Below are 20,232 nucleotides of genomic sequence, written 5' to 3'. Positions count from 1 at the left end.
TAATACTGGAACACGCTCTCCATTGACTGTCTGGATAGACGGTAGGATGCCATCTGTCATCTTAGGCGAAAACGAGCCATAAATCTTCTGGAGAAACTTTTCGTCTATTACTGATAAACACGCACCAGTGTCCACGAGTAACTGAACTGCTTCACCTGCAATTACACCGCTGATGGTCAGATCACTGGAATGGAGGCTTGCATCTGAGTGAGGCAATCTTTTCTGTACTTTCCCTGGACTACTTCTTGTTGCTGTGCTGACCCACACCTGTTCGGCTAAACTGTCACCTCGCTGTGACATCTCTTTGTTGGGAGTGCAATCTTGGACTTGTAAGGCTTCTGCGTTTAAACTACCTTGATCTAGGTCAGAGGAGATCTCGTCTACGCAATCTTCCACCTCGGTACCAATGGGCTGTGCTGTAGTGGCGTTTGGAATATTAACGATCTGTGGGCTCAGCGTTTTGTCTTCAGTTGCCGTTGTAGGCTGCGACTGTTTTATTGCGCGTAGGAATAAGTCAAATGCTGGCTTGAATTCCACAGGGATATTTGAAGCATCGGATCCTGGGTCTGTTACTGGCTCAGGGGTAGCTTGATTGTTGTTCGGTGCTGGAAACTTTTCACTTGCCACTGTTGCTGAAGGTTTGGCCGGTTGCGGTTTCCGGTTGCTAGGCGACATTACCGCGTGCTGTGTTGCGACCTTCTCATGCAAATTTGTTGGACAACGAACCATCCTTTGTCTGCGGCTCGGTTTTATTGCAGAAATCACGTTATTTTCACGGTGAAGCGGCGTGGATCTCCGAGCGAAATACATCTGTTCAGAGTTGTTTGGCGTTAAGTGGCCTACAAACTCCTCATCGTACAGGTCATCATCAAGGACTGCCAAACGCTGTTCTCGTCGATTGGTTTGAGAATAATTTCTATAATTATCCCTTGGTTGATTATAATTCGAATTTGGCCTGTGCGACTGTTGTGGTTGTTGTGGTGTTACTTGTGTAGCACGATTTCTTCGTTCGGGACAACTAGTTTGTAAATGGCCGACTCTTCCACAAGTAAAACACACTGGACGACCATCGCGAGTTCTCTCTCTGGTTGGATCGCTTCTTGTGGCTTGTTGTCGTCTCGCCAATCCGGTTATTCTCGCATCTACGCGTCGGTCTAAGTCCTGAATCAAATTTATCAGCTTGTCCTCCATCTTTTCCACCGTTTCAAGCAGGTTACGCTGGTCAACGGAGGTGTAATCATCTATGGCAGCAATATTTGTGGTCCTTGTTGCAGGAAAAATTCCAAGTTTTTCGGACAGGGCCTCGATTTTGGCGAGAGCGGCATTGTTTTGTTCGATCAATTTTCTACTATCCGCGGTTGTATTTGTTGGGATTAAACTGGCGCTTGGAGAACTGAGGGAAGCTGTTTGTTGAACAAGACGAGTAATGTCTTCTTCGCGTCTTTGTGATAGGGCTTGTTGGATCGAATACAAAAGTCGCGCGGCATCTTCCGCTTCAGCATATGTTTTTGGTTCTTTCTTTAAAACCTCGGCCTGAATATCCGGCCGTAATCCTTGAACTAGGTAGCTGAGCTTGTCTTCATCTCGGAGATCCAAACAGCTAAACTTTTCGTTGAGGTCCGCTAGGAACTTTTCGATTGTTTCAGTGGCTCCTTGTCGTCTTACAGAAAGGGCTTGCCTGAGGCGAAGAGAACGATGGGCCGGGGCAAATCGTTCTTTCAAGGCATCTCGTAGATCCGTGTAAGAGCCTTGTATGACGCTTGGCAAATTGTAATAGAAGGATTCTGCGGGTCCTGATAAATGGAGAGCTAACTGAATAGCCGCTTGTGGACTGTCATCTCTGAGTCTTTTTGTTGCCAAATACAGGGCGAATCGTTGAAGCCAACGATCCACATTTTCGTTTTCATATCCATGGAAAATCGCAGGTTTCACCGGAGTGGGCTCTGAGGAGTGAACTGCGTCTTTCAACTGCTCACACAAACGCTGAATTGCCTGCGCTGGTAAATCTGATACTCCTCCCGTCGCCATTCTGGATGCGCAGTTGTTTAAGGCGTTGCTGTCTTCAGGAGTTTCACTGCTTGAACTGGTAACTTCTTCTTCACTGACGCTAAATTCGGAAGATGAGTCACTACTGCTATCTCCGTCGCTTGATTCTCGGCGGTGAACTAATTTCACCAAATCTGCGGGTGAATTGATAACAGGGGGCTGTGAAGGCCTTGGTCTTTGTTGATTCTGCTCGCTCTCTCTTGGTTCTTCTAAATCGTCAGAATCGGAAATGTTCTCTACTTGTAATGCGATGCGGGCCGGACCGGCCTGTTGGGGCGTTCTGTATACAAAGGACTGTAAATCTGCGGGATCAAATTCGGGCGAATCTGGCGGATTCGTTGGACTTGCGGTTTCTCGTACACTTGGGTAGACCAAGGATTCGCTGCTTGAATCAAGGCTGATATCAAGAGGTTCGCGTGTAGTAACGTCTGCTTGACCAAGCGTGGAAAAGGCTGTGGAGCTTCGAGGATGTGGTACGGTTCTATAATTCAATACACTGGGACACACGCTGTCTTCTGGTAACTCGTTGTCGCTGGGAGATACTTGAAAAGGTAACTCTTCGAACAAGGCACTGATCTCCTCTTGTGATAAATCAACTTGAACGTAACTGTTCACTTTAACCTTAGGCGTACTTGAATGATATATATTACTTCTTAAATTATATCTAGGCAATGTTTTTCGTATAACTTTCTTCACTGACTTCATAGGATTACAAATGGCATAAATATTACTCACGGTACTTGAACGGCGCTTGTAATCTTGTTCGGCGTTCAAGGGGTTACATCGCTTGCTGTCCTGTTCGACTGGAACTTGGCGTTTTCGTTTCTTCTTCGGCGGCTTCGCGACGATCCAGTTAGCCCCACTCTTCTCCACCTACTGTGACGACGGGTTTTTCCTCGTGGCGACGGAGTTTTCCTTGCTGGAGCGCACAGGAGAGACAAATTGAACTTCAACGGCGACTTGACAATAACGGGGGGAATTAGCTTGAGAGCACTCGCTCGCTAGCAAGACAGAGCTCGTCACAACTCTTAGGTACAGGGATCTAGCCAACTGGAACTCGACGAACAGCAGAGAATAGACAATCTTCTTCAATCCAGCATAGGTTTATTCAGCACTGCGTTTCTAACCTCGATGTAAACAGGACGTTATCTTAAATGTAACCGCGATGTAACCGATTTACAATTGTACGCCTAGTGCTTATATACTTACTGATTACAAAAGGTTAAAGTACTTTCTTTTGTTCAAGACGCTTGCGTGTTGTAATCGCACGAGGGTACAACAGACAAAGTCACTTACGAATATATTATTTTCACGTGCGTGTAATTGTTGAGAGTTCCTTATAAGGAGAGTACTTTTCCGGACTATATCCGTAACAAAGGAAACTGAACTTTGACTGCGGAAACTAAGCATACATCAAAAGAATTGCTGACTCGTAAGATTATAGCACAAAGGTTAAGACCTCGCGTGATCGAGCAAAGTACATGAGCCACGTACAATGAACTCTTACACGTGTACAAGCCACCTGTTGAACTAGAATAAATTAAAATAAGAACTCTTTGTTTGAAAACCCTATGCTGGTTTGAAATGAAAACGAATGATTATAAGCGAAAGTACATAAGATAAACAGCTAAAAATGAAGCAGCAAAACCGAAAAACAAGTAAAATATCGAACGATGACACACAAATCACTACGGTTGTCAATACAACCGAGAATGTTCACTTCTTGTATCCAGATATAAGTTGATTAAATATTCTATTCAAAATCTCAAAGCTATTGTAACCACCTGATTATGTATTCTATTCCAAATGCAAAGCTATTGAAACGCGCTTGCTAAACGTATTAAAGTGAAACGCGAAATCTCTCGTAACATCCGTCCTTCCTTAAATCGAGGCGTCCTCGCCGAGCAAAATAAGTAACAATTAAGTTATTCTCTAAAAGCGAACAAATGAATGGCAATTCGAGTAAATATGAATGGCTTAATACTTAGCATGGCTAAATATGGTTTGTTTTTACGCGTGCTGAAAGATCCAATAGTACAATTCGTTATTCAGTAACGAGAGCATCACAACTATAGCAACTACAGTAAGCTATTGATTTTCTCTCCTAACACGAATGTGACCCTCTTAATCTCAAAATTAATCTGGAACCAAATAATGTTGTCTTTTTCTCTTATTATTTTAGGGAACCGTTCCCTCAGGAAAAGACGAAGAAGGAGTCATCTTCTAGACGGAAACGTTCACTAAATTATACTGGTCTGTGAACAAGATTGGAGGGCTGATCACCACTGGTTGACAGAAGTTCTCGTTGAAATTGCAGTCCATATTCTTGCACACAGTTCATAAGAATTAACAAATTAATTACCTGCTCTTTTGAACGTCTTCTAAAAGGGATTTAATTTTTTGTCATAGTAACCACCAACCAATCACACGAAGACAGGCAAAAGGAAAGGGAGATTTACGGAAAAATAATAGTATGTACATTATTTCATAATTTGTTTTACGGGTAAGTGAAAATCACTTTACAGACACGCTTGTTTTAAGGTCATTCCCCTAAAATAGAATCTACACTCTGATTTTTTCCAAACTTTGCCCATGTGTGGTTCACTATATGTAAACTGCGAAAATGAAATAAAAAGAGGGGGTCACCATGCTTCTTCTTAAGCAACGAAGAATTGAAATATGGTAATTTCTGCATGTTTGGACAAACTGACTATAATAGAACATTTGCCAAAAACAGGAATTATTTTCTGAAGAGAACAGTCAACGGCTCATTTCATAGAATTTTTTCCCTGTTCATAAATCATTTTCAATGAGAAATATGTTTGAAAACTATTCCTAACCAGTACTACTGAGATATTCAACAAAATAATCTAATTCGTTACCTGTGAAGGTAGGCCAAAATGTCCATTGGCTAGATTTTAGCGCAAAATTTGATATTTCTAACACTAGGATTATCCTTAAATTTTCACGGTAGCTGGCAAACGATATTGTGGTTAGAAATCTGAAAAGAGAAAATAGGTTCACCGGGTTGGTTTTGCAGATATTTCACAAAGCAGTGGTAAATCGAGCTTCCAAACTGGTTTCTCCGCGAAGGGACTGGGGCGAGTCTTATGAAAACACCTTTATTTCCGCGCGAAATGCATATTAAGAATTTTGTCGTTAGATGCAAGTCAGATTGAGTGATACTCAGTAGTTAGCTAGAAATGAGCGTAAACGTTTTTATTTTGCCATTGTGCGCAGTAGAGTTGCGCACTGCAAAACAGGGGAATGACCTCAAGCTGTTTGGCTAGTTTATAAAAGTGCTTTTAATTACTTTTTCAAGACAACATTTTTATTTTACAAGCCAAGATTTTTATAAAAGTTATTTTAAATGTTAATGTCCAAGCTTGTTTCAGGGTTTTTTGATACTAAGTATTTTCGCGATTTAATGAAAAAAAATTACTAAAGACCCACAGGGTTTTAAAGTTTAAAATACGTTGGTTAATCCGAGCGTAAATGAAGGCAATGTAAATATTAAATTTAAGGAGAGTAACTCACGAAGTGTCTTGCATCACACAGAAGGTGCCTTAAGCACTTTCAATTTTCGGAATTAAAATTGTTAAGTCGTTTTAAAAATAATATATAAGTATTCCTAATGCTATAATTCACTTTCGTAAAGTATGTCGTAAGAATGGACCAAAATTAATACTTGGCTGCGAGGCTTGGTGGAGTAGAACAGCAGAAGTAAACCATTCCCAAGTTGCTGTGAACCTCATTATATAAGCGAGGCTAAGTACAAAGTTTTTCATACTAAAATTGGTGCTACTTATACTGTTACGCAATCAGTCGACACCATCGCCTGATGAAGACCAGCAGTATAGCAGTCGAAACGTCGCAATCCACATCTATGTGACTCAATCGTGAGACAAAGGATTACACTTAGCTATCAAAATTGGTTTTGTTCGCATATGAATGAAAAATTATTTTCGTAATAAAAGCATTGCACTTAGCATCGCTTTCATATTGAGGTTCAGAGCAACTCGGAAATGGCCTATATAAGCCTCGTAGCCAAGCTAGAATTTTTATACATAATCATCCAAAATATTTATTTTCTAAGAAGGAACTTGTTGTGAGGCAACAGTTTTGCGACGTTTATATTAGAGAGCAGTTTTTGGTGTGGTTATGAATTGTTGCAAACTAGTAGTTCCTAATAGAGAGTTTTTCAATTAAGTGTTGAAGGTAATTCGCGTTTCTTTGGTTTTGCTAACTACGCTTTGTGATGGTTAACAAAAACTCGTTCCACTTGCTCAGCCAATGAGAAACAACCATAACCACTCATGACTTGTCTCGCACGCGTTTTCCCGCGCTTTGTGCCGGTTACATGTATTTGCTTCGAGTTGTGATTGGTTCATTTTGTGTTTTCTTCCGATCTGACTTGTCATAGTGATTGCTTTGCGTTTGGTTTTACGACACTCGATTGAAACAATGTTCTGGTAATGACTGTCAAGGAACCAATTTCACAATTTCCAGAGAGCTAGCTAGCCAGCGTAACTGTCAGTATAATTCGAGGGATTGGTAAAGCGCAAACTAGACGCAGGAAAATAAATAACCGTTAACAAGCGCGGCTAAACGCGATTGGTTGATTGGTTTTGGTTTCTCTCCTGATTGGTTGAAAAAACAGCATGTTTATTCTGATTGGTTAAAGCACGTTGCAAAAGTTTTGAGCGAATCAGAGTTTCGCAAAGGCAAACACGTGTTCATGTTCAACAAAACTGTTCTACATCTTGATAAAAAAATGTCAGTGACAGAAGTTTTTTGCAAACTTCCAATTTAATTCATTTAATAAACAAATTGTTTCTGAAATGCTGTTTCCGTTTTTACAGTACTTTAGTGGTCCGTTCCCTCCTTTGCCTTCTACCTACTTTTTGACATTTGGTTTCATCACTTTTCTTGATTTCTTTGTTCTCGCCCTGAAAATTCACCCACGAGAAGTAAACGTAATTAAATTAAAGAATCACTCGATTACCGTAGTTTATGAAGTATATGCACTCAGTTGCCGAAAAACGATTCTTAACAGTTCTAAATCCCGCGATAAACGCCCAGGTTTGTACGCTAATGATGTGCATTGCTCATTTTAATAGCATTCCGCTAGCTCTAATCTTCGCCTAAACACAAGTAATTCTGTCAAAAATGGGGTTGAAATGACAATGGCAAATAACTCTGTCAGTCATGTCGTTGTTGCCTACAGACCAGCAGTTATTTTTTTGACGTACGTCGAGAGTGACTCACGCTTGCCTCCGCTCGCCTGAAAAAGTCAAAAAAAAAAAATTTATAACGCCTGTTCTGCAGACTATGTCGTTGTCATCTACGCCGAGATGATAACACTTGATCAGAGGAGAATAAAGTAAAAGGAAATAGCCCATACTCGTATTCTCGTTATTCAACTGAGTCTAGCTTGCCATGGAGGCTCTTGCGGGGAAACATGTTGAAAAATATTTCCATGTGCAAATATTCCCCGCCTTAAGTCTCCATTGCAAACTATTTCCAGTCCAGAGCCCACATTACCCTTCTCCAGCGGTTGCTTTCTGGATAAAGGTAGGTACCTCATATATGGTAATTATTATGTCCCCGATTTTTATTTTTGGTAAGTATCTCCCCGAATTCTTTTTAAAATCATTATGTCCGATATGTCCCCATTTTAAAAAGAATTCGGGGACATATTAAGGACGGTGCCTACTATTGTTACTGCGCATACGTTCTGCGCATCGCGAGATACTCGGGTTTCCTATGGGTGGTGCCTACTAATACAGGGATATTTTTGCGCGGTTTAAAACTATGCGAAGAAAGCAGAACTTAGCAAATGCTTTTGGTATCTCAAAGGAAAATTGGGGGTAACCATGCATTTTTCAGAGATAATTAAGCTTCAATTTAGGAAAAAATCCCATACATTGCTTTATATTTTGGCGTTTTTTAGAGATATTACTGCTTAATTATCTCTGAAAAATGCATGGTTACCCCCAATTTTCTTTTTGGATTCCAATAGGCCTTGCTAAGATCTGCTTTTCCCGCATAGTTATAAACCGCACAAAAATACTTCGGTATTAGGAGGCACCGTCCTTAACCAAAAATAATAATCGGGGACATAATAATTACCATATATGATGCACCCATTTGGAGAAGGACGACGCGGGCTCTGGAAACGCATCTCGTTTCCAGGGCTTTTCCTAATTTACAAGAAAAAGGCTCTGGCTAGGAACAAAAGAAAGAAAAAGAAATGGAAAAGAAAAAGGGTCGCATTTTTAATGGCTTTACCCCTGTATCCGCTTTTGCTTGTAACCACGTGCGAGCTAAATTTCATTGCGTAAGAAGGGTAAACTAACGTGAAGCACTTAACGGTAAACAGCAAGAGGGTGGAATTCATTACATTACATTACCAACTATACCAACGTGATCAGGTTTAATTTTGTGAATCACCCCTCGCGTTCTTTCATTTTTTTTTTCACGGTTACTTGTAATTTTTAAGAAGCTTTGAAAGTTTTTGTTGCTTGCCTTTAATCTCCCTCAGTTGCTATCCAGCCATCCATTTTGTTCTGTTTCGAAGTTATAAATACCTGTTTTGTTTTTTTGTCAATTTACATGTTGGATTAAATTCACGAAGTGCTTAATTAAAATTAAATTGTTGTGGAAAATTGGAGTTATTTCTAGAAAATTCATCGTCCATATGGTTCAGTGGGTTTGTAAATTCAGACAATGTTCTGAGAAAATTCAATTTTCTTGACCCTAGCTTAAATGCGAACAGTATTCCCAAATTTTTTTACATTTGAAATATCTCACAAAACATTCTCTGGTTTTGTGGCTCGCTTCTTACCGAACAATATTTATTTATCAGTTACACGTTGGCAAGACCGGTGTTGAAGAAAAAGTTAAGCTAAAAATATCGGATCGTCACAAATGGGAAGTTAGAATAAATAAATAAGCAGAAAGATACGGTATGTTTATTTGTAGCAAGTAAGCCTCGTTGCTTTATTTTTCAAGGCACGATAAATCAAGCTACGTTCTCCGATTTAATTTCCTATTTTCGCCAATTGAAGAGCGCTGACAGAGCCTATGAATATTATGTGCTTTCATTTAATTATTGTATAAACAGCTTTCAAAGGTAATTACACTTCGCTGACGTTAGCAATTATTGACAAGTTAGCAATTATTTTTTTTCCTCAAGGGTTTGCGTGTGTGTCAGGGGGGAAGGGTGTAGATTCTCCACGGAAAGGGTGACAAAGTGCCACCACAACTCGCCAAATGCTTTTTTGATACCGTTCTTTAAGACTGACCTTAAACATCCACACTATTTCATGTCATGACTACGTAAGTCTGTTTTCCATTGGTGTACTAACTGAATCGAAAAGTAACCTAATTCATGCCTAAAACGAAAACAATCTCCTTACCAATTATCATCAAAATTCAAAGGAAGATGTGAATTCATGAAGCTGATATAGCGAGGAGCCCTAGCGGAAGGTTCTCCACTTTCGAATTGAAATGCAGGGAACCTCCACCAGAAGGTTCCAACTCTTAACCGTCTACATTGATAGCAACCTTTACCAAAATATAACCCATTTTTTTATATTTCCAAGATATGCCAAGAGAAAAAAGAAATATCCCCTTCGCACGTTGCTAGTAGAGCAGGACTACTGATTCATACTAATCTAACGTGATGATTTCTGTCTGCTAAATTTTTGCTACCCTTTCCAGTACTTTGATTTAATGGCTTTCCTTTCGATTCACATTCTAGTTCTTTTATCCTTCAAAATACTAAAATTGTAAATATCTCTAAGGAAAGTAATAAAGGCACCCCCTTCTGGGCACATCGTCTGTGGAAAGCTCACTGCACGAAGTACAGTACACCCCCCCCCCCCCCACCCTCCCTGGATTTTAATTAAAATAACACTCGCTGCTTCAGCATGGCTTTACTCTTTCGTATCGTTGAAGTACTTACTCACGTTTCCACTTTTACAAAAAAGAGGCCAACGCAATACTAGAGTGGGCGAAAAATTACATAGGTAAACGTCATGAAGACCTCAAAATGACTTAACCCACGGTCTGAAAAATAAGGACCAATGGTTGTTCATTTCAGTATTTCATTAAAACGTTCTTGTTTAATTTTGCATGCGTCAAAAGGTTTTGGAATTTCCATAATCTGTCATATGGTCATGTTCTCTATGCATGTTTAGCTGAAGATACCCGTTGCCTACACGATCGCGTTTTGTGAAAGTTATCATGCGTAGCATATATATTGACAAGTGAGATGTAATACATGTAGTAAGTACACTGTAAGCTAATACCATTACTAATTTATTATTTCTAGAGCATTTTATACTAAGGCAAGCACTTAACCATCAGAATACTAGCTGCGCCCTATTTGACCGAACGGTAAGTATTATAGTTCATTTTCTTCCGTTTTTTTTCTCGATATTACTAGAACTGGCCAAGGCTAGATCGCATTTAATTTATGATCTTGATCAAAGGGCGGCAATGGTAGGGTTTCAAGCCATTGATGGTAGATTGTCAGTGATAGCTATTTGTTTATGGTAGATTTCCAGTCTGATATAGGCAGTTTATTTCTGATTAATGCCAACAATTTATAAATAGCGGACTAGTTAATTCTTTTCAGTAGTGCAAATCCAAAAATCACCATTTTGGAGCTCATTCAGTTGTTAATTGTTTATCACTGCATGGGGGTAAAAAGTACCGCATTCGCTCAGGAAGGTTTCGCCGGCAATGTCATGTAGGCTTTTCTAGGATTACCCAAGTAAAAGTGAAAAGAAACGGTCCAACAAAAACACGTAACGTCCATTACTCTACATTTGAAGGCAACCAAGATTTGAATTGATCAAAGGTGAAATTCACTTTGATTTATTTTCTTTATGGCAGAAATATCATGCTTTTGAAGATCATCTTCCTTTTTGTGACGTTCTCAGCGTCGTCCCTGGCTCTAGGTGAGTTAAATTCCGTCAAATGAAAAATTTTAAATGAAAAAATGGTGTATCTCTAACATGTAGATGTGTTACAATCTACATCACGCGTGACCAGTATGTTTGAAATTTGCGAACCGAGTTTGGAAATTTACATGTCAGTTTTGAACATCGCCAGCAGGATTTCAGAGTTCGCGTAGAAATTTCCCTAGTTTATTGACGGTATAAAGCTATGACTTTTTTTTTCATTACAGCATTAAGTATTAAAAAAAAAATTGCATGTTTCCCAAGTATATCGATTTTTTTTTCTTTTTCAGTTAATGCGTCTTATTCGGAAAGATTTCCAGAGAAATCTTCAAATGAGGGACATTACAAAGAAGAACTCGAATGTTCGTTTCATTCTCGGAAATTCTTTTCATGCTTGACATAGACTGCCTGTAACTCCCGTTAAGTTCTATCCAAAACCTTCACATCCTGAGTGGCTTGAGCCCCATTAACCTTGCTTGAGTACTTCAAGTACTCAAGCAAGGTTAATGGGGCTCAAGCGGCGCTTATAACTATTGAGATGTACAGTCGACTCCCGATAACTCGAACCCTCGCTAACTCGAACCTCGCGCTAACTCGAACAAAAATCGATTTCCCCTGGATATCCATCATATATTTACACTATGTTTGATCCCTGAGAGACGGAAATCCATATAAAGGCCAACTTCTCTAAAACGGACACCTCTATAATGCGAACACTTATTCCTGTCCCCTTGGTGTCCGTAATAAACAGGTTCGACTGTCTAATCTTCTCCTGCTGTTCTGTTTTGTTTTGTTTCATGTTACGTTACAGTCTGATTTAGAAAAATTGTCCCATTTCCACTTAAATTTGATTAAAAATGTACACCGTACGAATAGAAATACTCAGAAAACACAGTTTTTTTTTTCTTGTTTCCGGTCATTTGATGTCAACTCCCAATAACTCGAACTCCCGATATAAACTCAACCTTTTTCGGGTTATCGGTAGTCGACTGTATATCATAATAAGTCTTATTTCTTCAGCATTATTCAACATTCACATCAGAAGCCATGTTTCAGGGGGTAGCAAACGGTTCACTTGATTTTTGGTGGATATCTGTTCGGTATGGCCTTAAATATCGCCTCAGAAATTCGGATTTAGCAGTAAAACTAAGGACAGCTACTAAATTCTGAGAATAAAATTTCATTTCTTAAACAATTCTACAGCTTAAATTTTCAATTAAAGTATCCGAACAGACCAATCTGTATAAGCCTACAAATATATCTTAAAAAGGACAGAAAACCATCTCAACATTTTAAGTATTTTGCAGTTAACTGTTTTCCTTCGGTTGTCTTGGTGTTTTTCTTGATAAAATTAGCCATAACCCACAATGAGTACTCAACACAAATGGCTTGAATGTCCGGCATTTTCCATGGAAACTGACATCAGGTGACAACTTCAAATCTTTTCTTTAAGCAAACGTTAATTAGAGATACCATCATGAATATGCTTAAAAATCTGCTTAAGATGGTTGTCTTTTATTCAAATATATATTTTTCAATTCGGTTGTCATAAGAAAAAAAGAAAGTAAAAACAACTTCTTTTTCTCGCGGCCAACAGTTGAGTATTTGCTCGACAATCCATCTGGTTCTGGTTATTTATAGAGTGGATAACGTTATCAAGTGGATAAGTCGCTATACAGTGGATAAAATGTACTCTAACCAATACCTTTTATCTGATGAATAGTGATTTATCCACTGGATAAAATTACCCTCTCTTTGAGCAAATTGGGCCTGAAGAACATAAGAGGCATATTTTGGACTAAAATCGTTTTTAAGAAGAATTAATATAAATTCTTTATCGCATATAAGGCTTAAGTTTAGGGAACATTTCACCTGATAAGGACGAATAATTGAAGGCGGTCTGCTGAGTGAGAGCAAATCATTTACTTAGTTTTTATTTTGTCTAAGTCACGGGCATCTTTTTATGACTTTTATTAGCCTGCAGAACAAGCGTTATTTTTTACGTTTTTCAGGCGAGCGAGGGCGAGCACGAGGCGAGTGAGGTCGCGCGACAGGAGGGGCGCCCTTCCCGTCGCGCGAGACTCGCGCTCCGCGCTTGCCTCTGCTCGCCTGAATTCGAAAAACGCCAAAAAAAATTACACCAGTTCTGTAGGCTACATTTTATCCTCATAAAATTCTAAATTAAATTTTATCCCACACCTCGTGTTTAGAATGCCAAACGCCCCTCGTCAAAGCTCTGCCAGAATCCAGATTTTCTGCCACAAGTAATTCATTGAATTCGAAGGCGTCCGATGTGCGCTTCACGACCAAGCCGCAGTGGTGCCCAGCCACAGCTGACGGTGAAAGTGAATACGTTACAATAGACCTTCAGTGCGCACGCTCAGTGTGTCAGTTGGAAGGAAAAGACGAAAATGACAATCTACTGTTCTATTCTGGAGAGTATTCTAAAGACGGCTCCACATGGAAGCCATTGGAATCTGGTGATGAAACGCATTATGATTCAATTTTAAAGGCGGTGAGTGTCACTCAATATTGTTCCTGGAGATCCGGTTACTTGTACTGAACGAATGACATGAGTGAACCTGAAATAAATAAGAGCTACACGGTTAATAATCTACTAATTACAGAAAGTCAATTCGAGACTTAAATCTACGCAAAAGAAGTTGGAATCTTTTGAGTTTTGATACCTTAAGCTTATGATGTTCAACGGGTATACTTTGTCATGTACGCTATTTCAAGAAAAATGACCCATTTGAAAGGAATAGAAAATCAAAGAAATCAATGCCCTGTTAAATTAAACCGTCAATAAACATTGTTTTCATTCAGCCAATTTTCCCTCTGGCCCACACATGTAGTATTCAAGAGTGCAGTAAATTGAAGAGCACGTTTTCTCACAGTTGTTTTGAATGCTCCCAAAGGTTTAATTAAGACGGTCAGTTTTTTGGCTTTCATTTAACACTCTTAGTGCTGCAGCACAACTCTAAGAAGAGGCGACTAAACTCTTCAACATTGTTGCAGAAGATTTTGTTGTTTATCCTGTGTTGTTCATGCGGCTAAACTTCAGTTTATATCAGAGCAATATTCAATCCAACAAAAACCTTTTTTCAAATTAACCATCATCTATCACGGGTGCTAAAGTAAGTGCTACGCCTCCTTTGACATTATGGGGATCTTAAAACTTAACAATGAATGCAGCTGCATCGACACTGAAAATGGTCCATGGCTCAATGTTCTATAACTTAAAGGACTTCTTCTTCTTCTTCTTCTTCTTCTTCTTCTTCTTCTTCTTCTTCTTCTTCTTCTTCTTCTTCTTCTTCTTCTTCTTCTTCTTCCTCATCATCCTCCTCATCATCATCGTCACCATCATCATCATCATCATCACCATCATCATCATCAGCATCAGCATCATCATCATCAGCATCATCATCATCATCATCATCATCATCAACATCATCATCATCATCATCATCATCATCAACATCATCATCATCATCATCATTATCATCATCATCATCTTCAACATCATCATCATCATCATCATCATCATCAACATCATCATCATCGTCATCATCAACAACACCATTATCAGCATCATCATCATTATCACCTTCTTCTTCTTCTTCTTCTTCTTCTTCTTTTCCCTTGGTTTTTAGGTCCTTCACACCTATAGCTTACAGTTTAAAAGAGCTCGCAAAAAATGAATTCAGTTAACAGAGAAACCCCAATAAACATTGTTACAAGTTCTTACAATGTGTATCGGACTAGTTTCTATATTGCTTATTGAACCTGTTTTACCTCTTCAAAACCAAAGGGCCAGTTTGTAAACAACTTATTGGATTGAATCTCATTCCATTTCACAGTTCGAGGCAAACAATAAAGCAGTGATTCAACCAGCCATTTCAGCTCGTTTCTTTAGATTTCGACTTCCCTTTTGGGCGGGAGGAGCAAAGCCTTGTATTAAAGTGGAGCTTTACGGTGAAACCGGTGAGTGATAAGCTTTTCTTTACGCTTTTTTTCTCATAAGACCAAGGTAAAAGACACTTTATTGGCACCCTTCAGCAACTCTGGGCTTTCTTTTTCTTTGTTTGAACTCCGTTTTCTTCTAATGATGTTACTGGATAATTCGTTCACATTCTGCAAGATAAGGAGTTGGAATAATCACAAAATAAATCAGATAACGTGAATATATATTTCTAAGTGACGTTTTCGTTGGCGTTGTCATCCAGTAGCTTGCCTTAGGGAAATTTAGCAACGCCGATGGCGACGGCAGCGAGAACGTGACTATTAAAATGAATTCGCGTTTTTTTTTTAACGTCGTCGAAATTATTCCAACTTGCTTTAGATGTCAAATGTAAGTGAAATTGTCTGGAGATGAATTCACCCAAGTTTAGAAAGAGAAAGAAAACTTCTTCATCGTGTGTTTACGTCCTCCATAAAACGTGCCATCAGGACATTTCACGCCCTAGTCGTGCAGTGACGACAAAGAAATGTATCAGAAACTGTAATGCAAGTGCAGAGTTGGTTTTTTGGTTACAAAACCTTTTGCTTCAGTTGACGCTCTCGTTGCCGTCGCCGTCGCGTTGCTAAAACTCCTTATTGTAGCCAGACAGAAAACGAATCAGTTGACGTCACAAATTGAGCACAACGATTTAAAGGAGCATTGAGACCTAATCCGGCTGAAGCCAGATTTTTACCCTGAATAGCCAAAAGTATATTTGTCACAATGGAAATGTTAAAATAATGATCCAGCCTTGTAGTAAGCAATTACTTTAATCGAAACTAGTATTAATCATCTTCGGCTGCAGTTGGCACGGATGGAAATAGATTAAATAACTGCAAGGCTGATCTGACTACGAAGAAAACTTAACACGACAGCGACATGATAGAGACCAAACTGAGAATCAATCAAAAAATGCAACCATCATGTCGCTGTCGTGTTAAGTTTCCTACGCAGTCAGATCAGCCTTGCAGTTATTTGAGCCACTTATATTTTTGGCTGATTAGATCTTTCACAGATCCTGCGTATACCTGCAGCATTTTCATTGACGGTTCCTTTCATTTTTATTCTTTACTTGGGAAATAGATTGTACGACTTTAAAGAAGATTGGTCATTATTTTTTAAAACTACCTCATTCTCATTTGTACTGCAAAAATCGCTATTGTCTGTTTTGCCTCTAAGAAATCACTTCGGGTATTTTCTTATTGCTGCTCTTACCTGAAGAGTTATTTTATGTTCGATTAAAGATGTTTTTGTCAAATATTTTGTGTAGTTTTGAGCAAGCAAAGCAAAGTTCTCAATACCCAGCTGAAGTTTGGTGACTGCCCAGCTACATGGCAGGCAATAATTTACATATTATGGATCAGATAATCAACTCTGCTAAAGTGGCACAACATTCATTTGTATCCTTCAAACTCAGTCGGAAATTCCTGGGTTCACTTAAGCACTTTCAGACATACACTGCAGAGTCAATTCTCTGATCCATCTTTTATAGTTTACATAGTTTGGAAGTTGAACTGAACTCAATCGAAACTGCCGTGCTAAAATCCATCTAGCTATAGCAGTTAGGGAGGACGTCTTCCCTAGAACTGTCGACTAAGCTGCTTCATGATGATAAATTAAAGTTAACGTGTTTTTGATTTTTTTTTCTCTCAGATTCAGTGGAATCACTTGGATGTTTCAAGGAGAGATCTAAGGGGCCAAAATCGAAGAAAGCTATGCCGGTTGTTTACCACAGTATTAAAGGCGTGAACCCAAAATCGCCGGACATTTTGGCGATTTATGAGGAATGCCGACAGAAGGCCGATGAATACAAGAAATTCCAGATCGAAGTGTTCGGAATCTATAATAACGGAAAATGTGTTACGACCGCGAGTGGAAAGGAAGACCAATATTCTAGATATGGCAAATCTACAAAATGTAGCGTTTGTGGCGGAAAAGGCATCGGTACTAAGAAATGGAGCACATTTGTATACAAGAGACAATTATAACTTAATTATGACGCATTTTGAGATTAAAAAACCGCATCACGGAGAAGTTTAAACGCATGCATGTAAGCTTAATTTTCGGACAGGGTACGTAGCAGTTTACATATTATACTGGCACCTAGTTCCTGAACTTTGTAACTCACTCTGTCCTTGGTTAAATTTCGTTTGACACCCTCTTAAACCCAGGTTCATAGCATAATATGTACCTAGTCGTCTTTGTAATTGTAAACCTATCCCACCCCGTCTCGCCTACTCACAAGGATTTGATCTATCGGCTAATCAATTTATAAAAGGAACTTGAGGAATCCTGAATATATATTTCAAATATTGATAAAATACGCTATTTAATCGAATAGCTATAATCATAATCATAATCATAATTATAATCATAATCAATACCCAGTACATTTAAAAGAATTTACTCTGCATTACAAGGTGTTAAGTGGCTAACTTTAATTTAAAAACCAAGCGGTTATATTATTTTTGTCGGTGAAATTAAAGGTGCAATAATAAAGGTTCCAAGCTGAAAATTTTTAGCGTCGTTCTTTATCATGCAACCTATATATTTACCGTAATGTTTAAAACACGAGCAGCAGTGTTGTATCGAGATTCAGTATTACCACGAGGCGCAGCCGAGTGGTTTTAGACCCGACAAAACACGTGCTGCGAGTTTTTTGAACGGCTTCAAAAACATTCCTGGAAAAGCTGTGTCAAGAGAGTTCATAACCATGATGCTTTTTTGAACATTCGAAATTAGCATACGAGAAAAAACATCAAACACTGCATATTAATAAGGAGGAGGTTTTATCGCGTTTTAAAACCACTCCACGTGATGTTTTATCAACCATTTGATAGGCCAATGGGCTTATGAATTATGAATGAGCTTTTGAATGTAAGACTATGAGAAGTCTATTGCTTTTCTCAGGCATAATAGAGCAAGTACACTTGGTACACTTACCCATAATTCTTAGAGTAGGAAAACCCTAAAAGCTCGCTCATAAAAACGCACATAAAAGTTCTTAAAACTTCAAACCAAGTATACACAATGTTGCTAGTACAGGGACGAATTTTGGAAAAAATATATTAATATGATTTTGTATGTGCCGCTATTGGCTGCGTTAGGTTCCCAAGGTGTTGTGGTAAAATGTATAGCCCGGTTGGGGGGACTCGCATATGGAAGGGGCGGAGATACTCGTCGCCTCGCTTAGGGGTGTAAATTTCGGATTTTGGTCTCACTTAGGGTGTTATCGGCAAAACGCCATTATATTTAGCTGTGAAGGTCTCGTTTAGGGTTGCACGCAAAAAGTTACTGTATTTTTTATTTCTCCGTGTTTTAAAATGGTCTCTTTTAGGGGGTCAAAAAAGTTTAGGCCATGCCCAGATTGGTCTCCTTTAGGGGTTTAGGTAATAGTCCGCGTAATAACTAGGCAGCCCTACGGCAAAATCAATTAAAAGGCCTGAACTATTAATTTTTAATTTCAATTAAATAGGCGAATCTCATTGGCCGCTATCAAAAAATCTCCGTAAAAACCAATTTTCCGACGAGCATCCCCGCCCCTTTCATATGAGAGTCCCCCCCCCCCCACCCCCTGCGGGATGTACAGCCGCTATTTTTTTCCTTACGGTGGATCGGCCTCCGCGAGGAGATGATTTTCGTGTTTGCTCGCGTGTTTAGCTCCCTCCTTTGGCCCCGAAAAATAACAGACTACTCGCATATGCCTCATTATCTACCTGAAAAAACAATCCATTCTCCTGTAATTTTGCCACATCTGCGAGGCTCAGGCTCCAAACTATATGAAAACTTTCGAAGACGGACACTTTTGGAAATGTGTCACAGGCGGGAATGCCTTTGTTCGTCCTTGGTGACTGCTTCTTCTCCCCGATAAATGCGAGGTTGCCCTCAGGTCCTTGATAAATTCTTATATTAATTCCCAGGTTTGTCAGTTTCTTTGTTGCCCGCTGTTTTCCGTTTCTTCCAACATGATTTCAGTGTTTCTTTCATCCGTTGCGATACTGAACTTTGTACAAATACAAAGCAAGTGATCGGGTTGACCAATTATGGACACGTAAAACATGGATAAGCGAACAAGCCATAGCACCTTGATGAGGGCACAAGAAATGCTGTTATCATGTGGTAGGCTACCAACATTGGTAGAAAACAGATGTATATTGCAGCCAGCACTTATAATGCTGAACGCCGTCTTAACCACTCGCCGTTTTCTCTGATCTTTCTGATGTACTTGTGAGGTATGGTGAGAAATTTATCTTGCCTCCTTAGCGTCAGTGCGACTATAATATTGCATGTTTTGGTGACCAAATCTACAAAACAAATGCATACAAAAAATAAAAAAATAGCTCTTATTTCAAGAAATCTCATTCCGTCTTGTGAAGGTGAAGGTTTGCTCAGTTTCGACCTCGGGAATCGTTTTATAGGTATGACCCCTTGGTTCTCGTTTCTAGGTGTTTGCTTCTTGTGGTTAGGTTTAGGTTATTTTCTTTATTTTATTAACGTGGTTTATTCAGTTATCTCAATTTGTTCTTGAATAACTACGTATGTATCATAGAATGCTGCAGTGCTAAACGCGTAAAAGGTCTTTGACAACACTATAAATTAATACTTAGAAAAGTTGATTGGTCATCAAATAAAAAATGTCAGTCACTTGTGTTCATCATGATCGATTCTAACGTTATAAAAAATTCACCACTGTTCATTCACTTCTAATAGGCCATTTCCGAGTTGCTGTGAACCTCATTATGAAAGCGAGGCTAAGTGCAAATATTTTATTATGAAAATTAGTTTTCATTCATATGCAAACAAAATTAATTTTCTCATGAAAAGCTTTTTCACTTAGCCTCGCTCTCATAATGAGGTTCACAGCAACTCGGAAATGGCCTAATCCCTCCTAAAGTCATCTAAAGACCTTGGCGGGAATCGAGTATTTGAATTTAAAAGAGAATGTGTCAATGCGTTTTAATGGGGTGGGCAAAAATTAGCTGCTACGAGGCAGGTCAGTTGGTCGAGGAACTGTGCGTTTCGCAAGGAACCACAAAGACGGTCTTCTGGAAAGCGTTCAAGTTATGAACCAAAAGAATTCTCAGTAAACTTCCAGAAACGTTTCCAAATCAAACTTTGTCTCCGTTTTTGAATAGTCATATAATAATTCTAATTTTGCGATTGCATTGTGTGACTCTGGAAATTGTAACAGGCCGAAAAACATGCCAAAGCGAA

General features: G+C 39.1%; 2 protein-coding genes across 4 annotated transcripts in view; both read left to right on the top strand.

Annotated features, from left to right (window-relative positions):
• Positions 1-6,888, top strand: part of LOC146486206 (sorting nexin-29-like) — a 30,780-nt gene extending 23,892 nt beyond the window's left edge. For both annotated transcript variants that reach the window (XM_085099212.1, XM_085099218.1), the window contains exon 25: positions 4,229-6,888. In XM_085099212.1, coding sequence (XP_084955338.1) covers positions 4,229-4,307 — 79 coding nt within the window. In that variant the 3' untranslated portion in view covers positions 4,308-6,888. The remainder of the gene's footprint in view (positions 1-4,228) is intronic.
• A 3,426-nt stretch (positions 6,889-10,314) lies between these two features.
• On the top strand, positions 10,315-17,529 carry LOC146486205 (uncharacterized). Of its 2 annotated transcripts, none has more exons than XM_085099201.1 (5): positions 10,315-10,449; positions 10,951-11,015; positions 13,229-13,533; positions 14,879-15,002; positions 16,672-17,529. In XM_085099201.1, exons 2-5 carry the CDS (start codon positions 10,958-10,960, stop codon positions 17,004-17,006), a joined length of 822 nt encoding a protein of 273 aa, XP_084955327.1. In that variant the 5' UTR covers positions 10,315-10,449; positions 10,951-10,957; the 3' UTR covers positions 17,007-17,529. The 2 variants fall into 2 exon arrangements, with proteins under 2 accessions (XP_084955327.1, XP_084955320.1); XM_085099194.1 differs by having other exon boundaries at positions 10,327-10,453; positions 16,672-17,152.
• Positions 17,530-20,232: the final 2,703 nt, after the last annotated feature.

This window comes from Pavona decussata, unplaced genomic scaffold (genome assembly GCF_977016875.1).
Source record: "Pavona decussata unplaced genomic scaffold, jaPavDecu1.1 SCAFFOLD_21, whole genome shotgun sequence".
In the NCBI taxonomy this organism is placed as follows: domain Eukaryota; kingdom Metazoa; phylum Cnidaria; class Anthozoa; order Scleractinia; family Agariciidae; genus Pavona; species Pavona decussata.
The sequence above is the reverse complement of the archived record's forward strand: the minus strand, read 5'-3'. Positions and strand labels throughout refer to the sequence as shown.

Excerpts from the sequence above, each read along its gene's own strand:
- LOC146486205 (XM_085099201.1), top strand. The coding sequence starts at position 10,958 with ATGCTTTTGAAGATCATCTTCCTTTTTGTGACGTTCTCAGCGTCGTCC. Across the intron at positions 11,016-13,228 it reads AGCGTCGTCCCTGGCTCTAG|AATGCCAAACGCCCCTCGTC; the intron begins GTGAGTTAAATT and ends CCTCGTGTTTAG. Across the intron at positions 13,534-14,878 it reads ATGATTCAATTTTAAAGGCG|TTCGAGGCAAACAATAAAGC; the intron begins GTGAGTGTCACT and ends TCCATTTCACAG.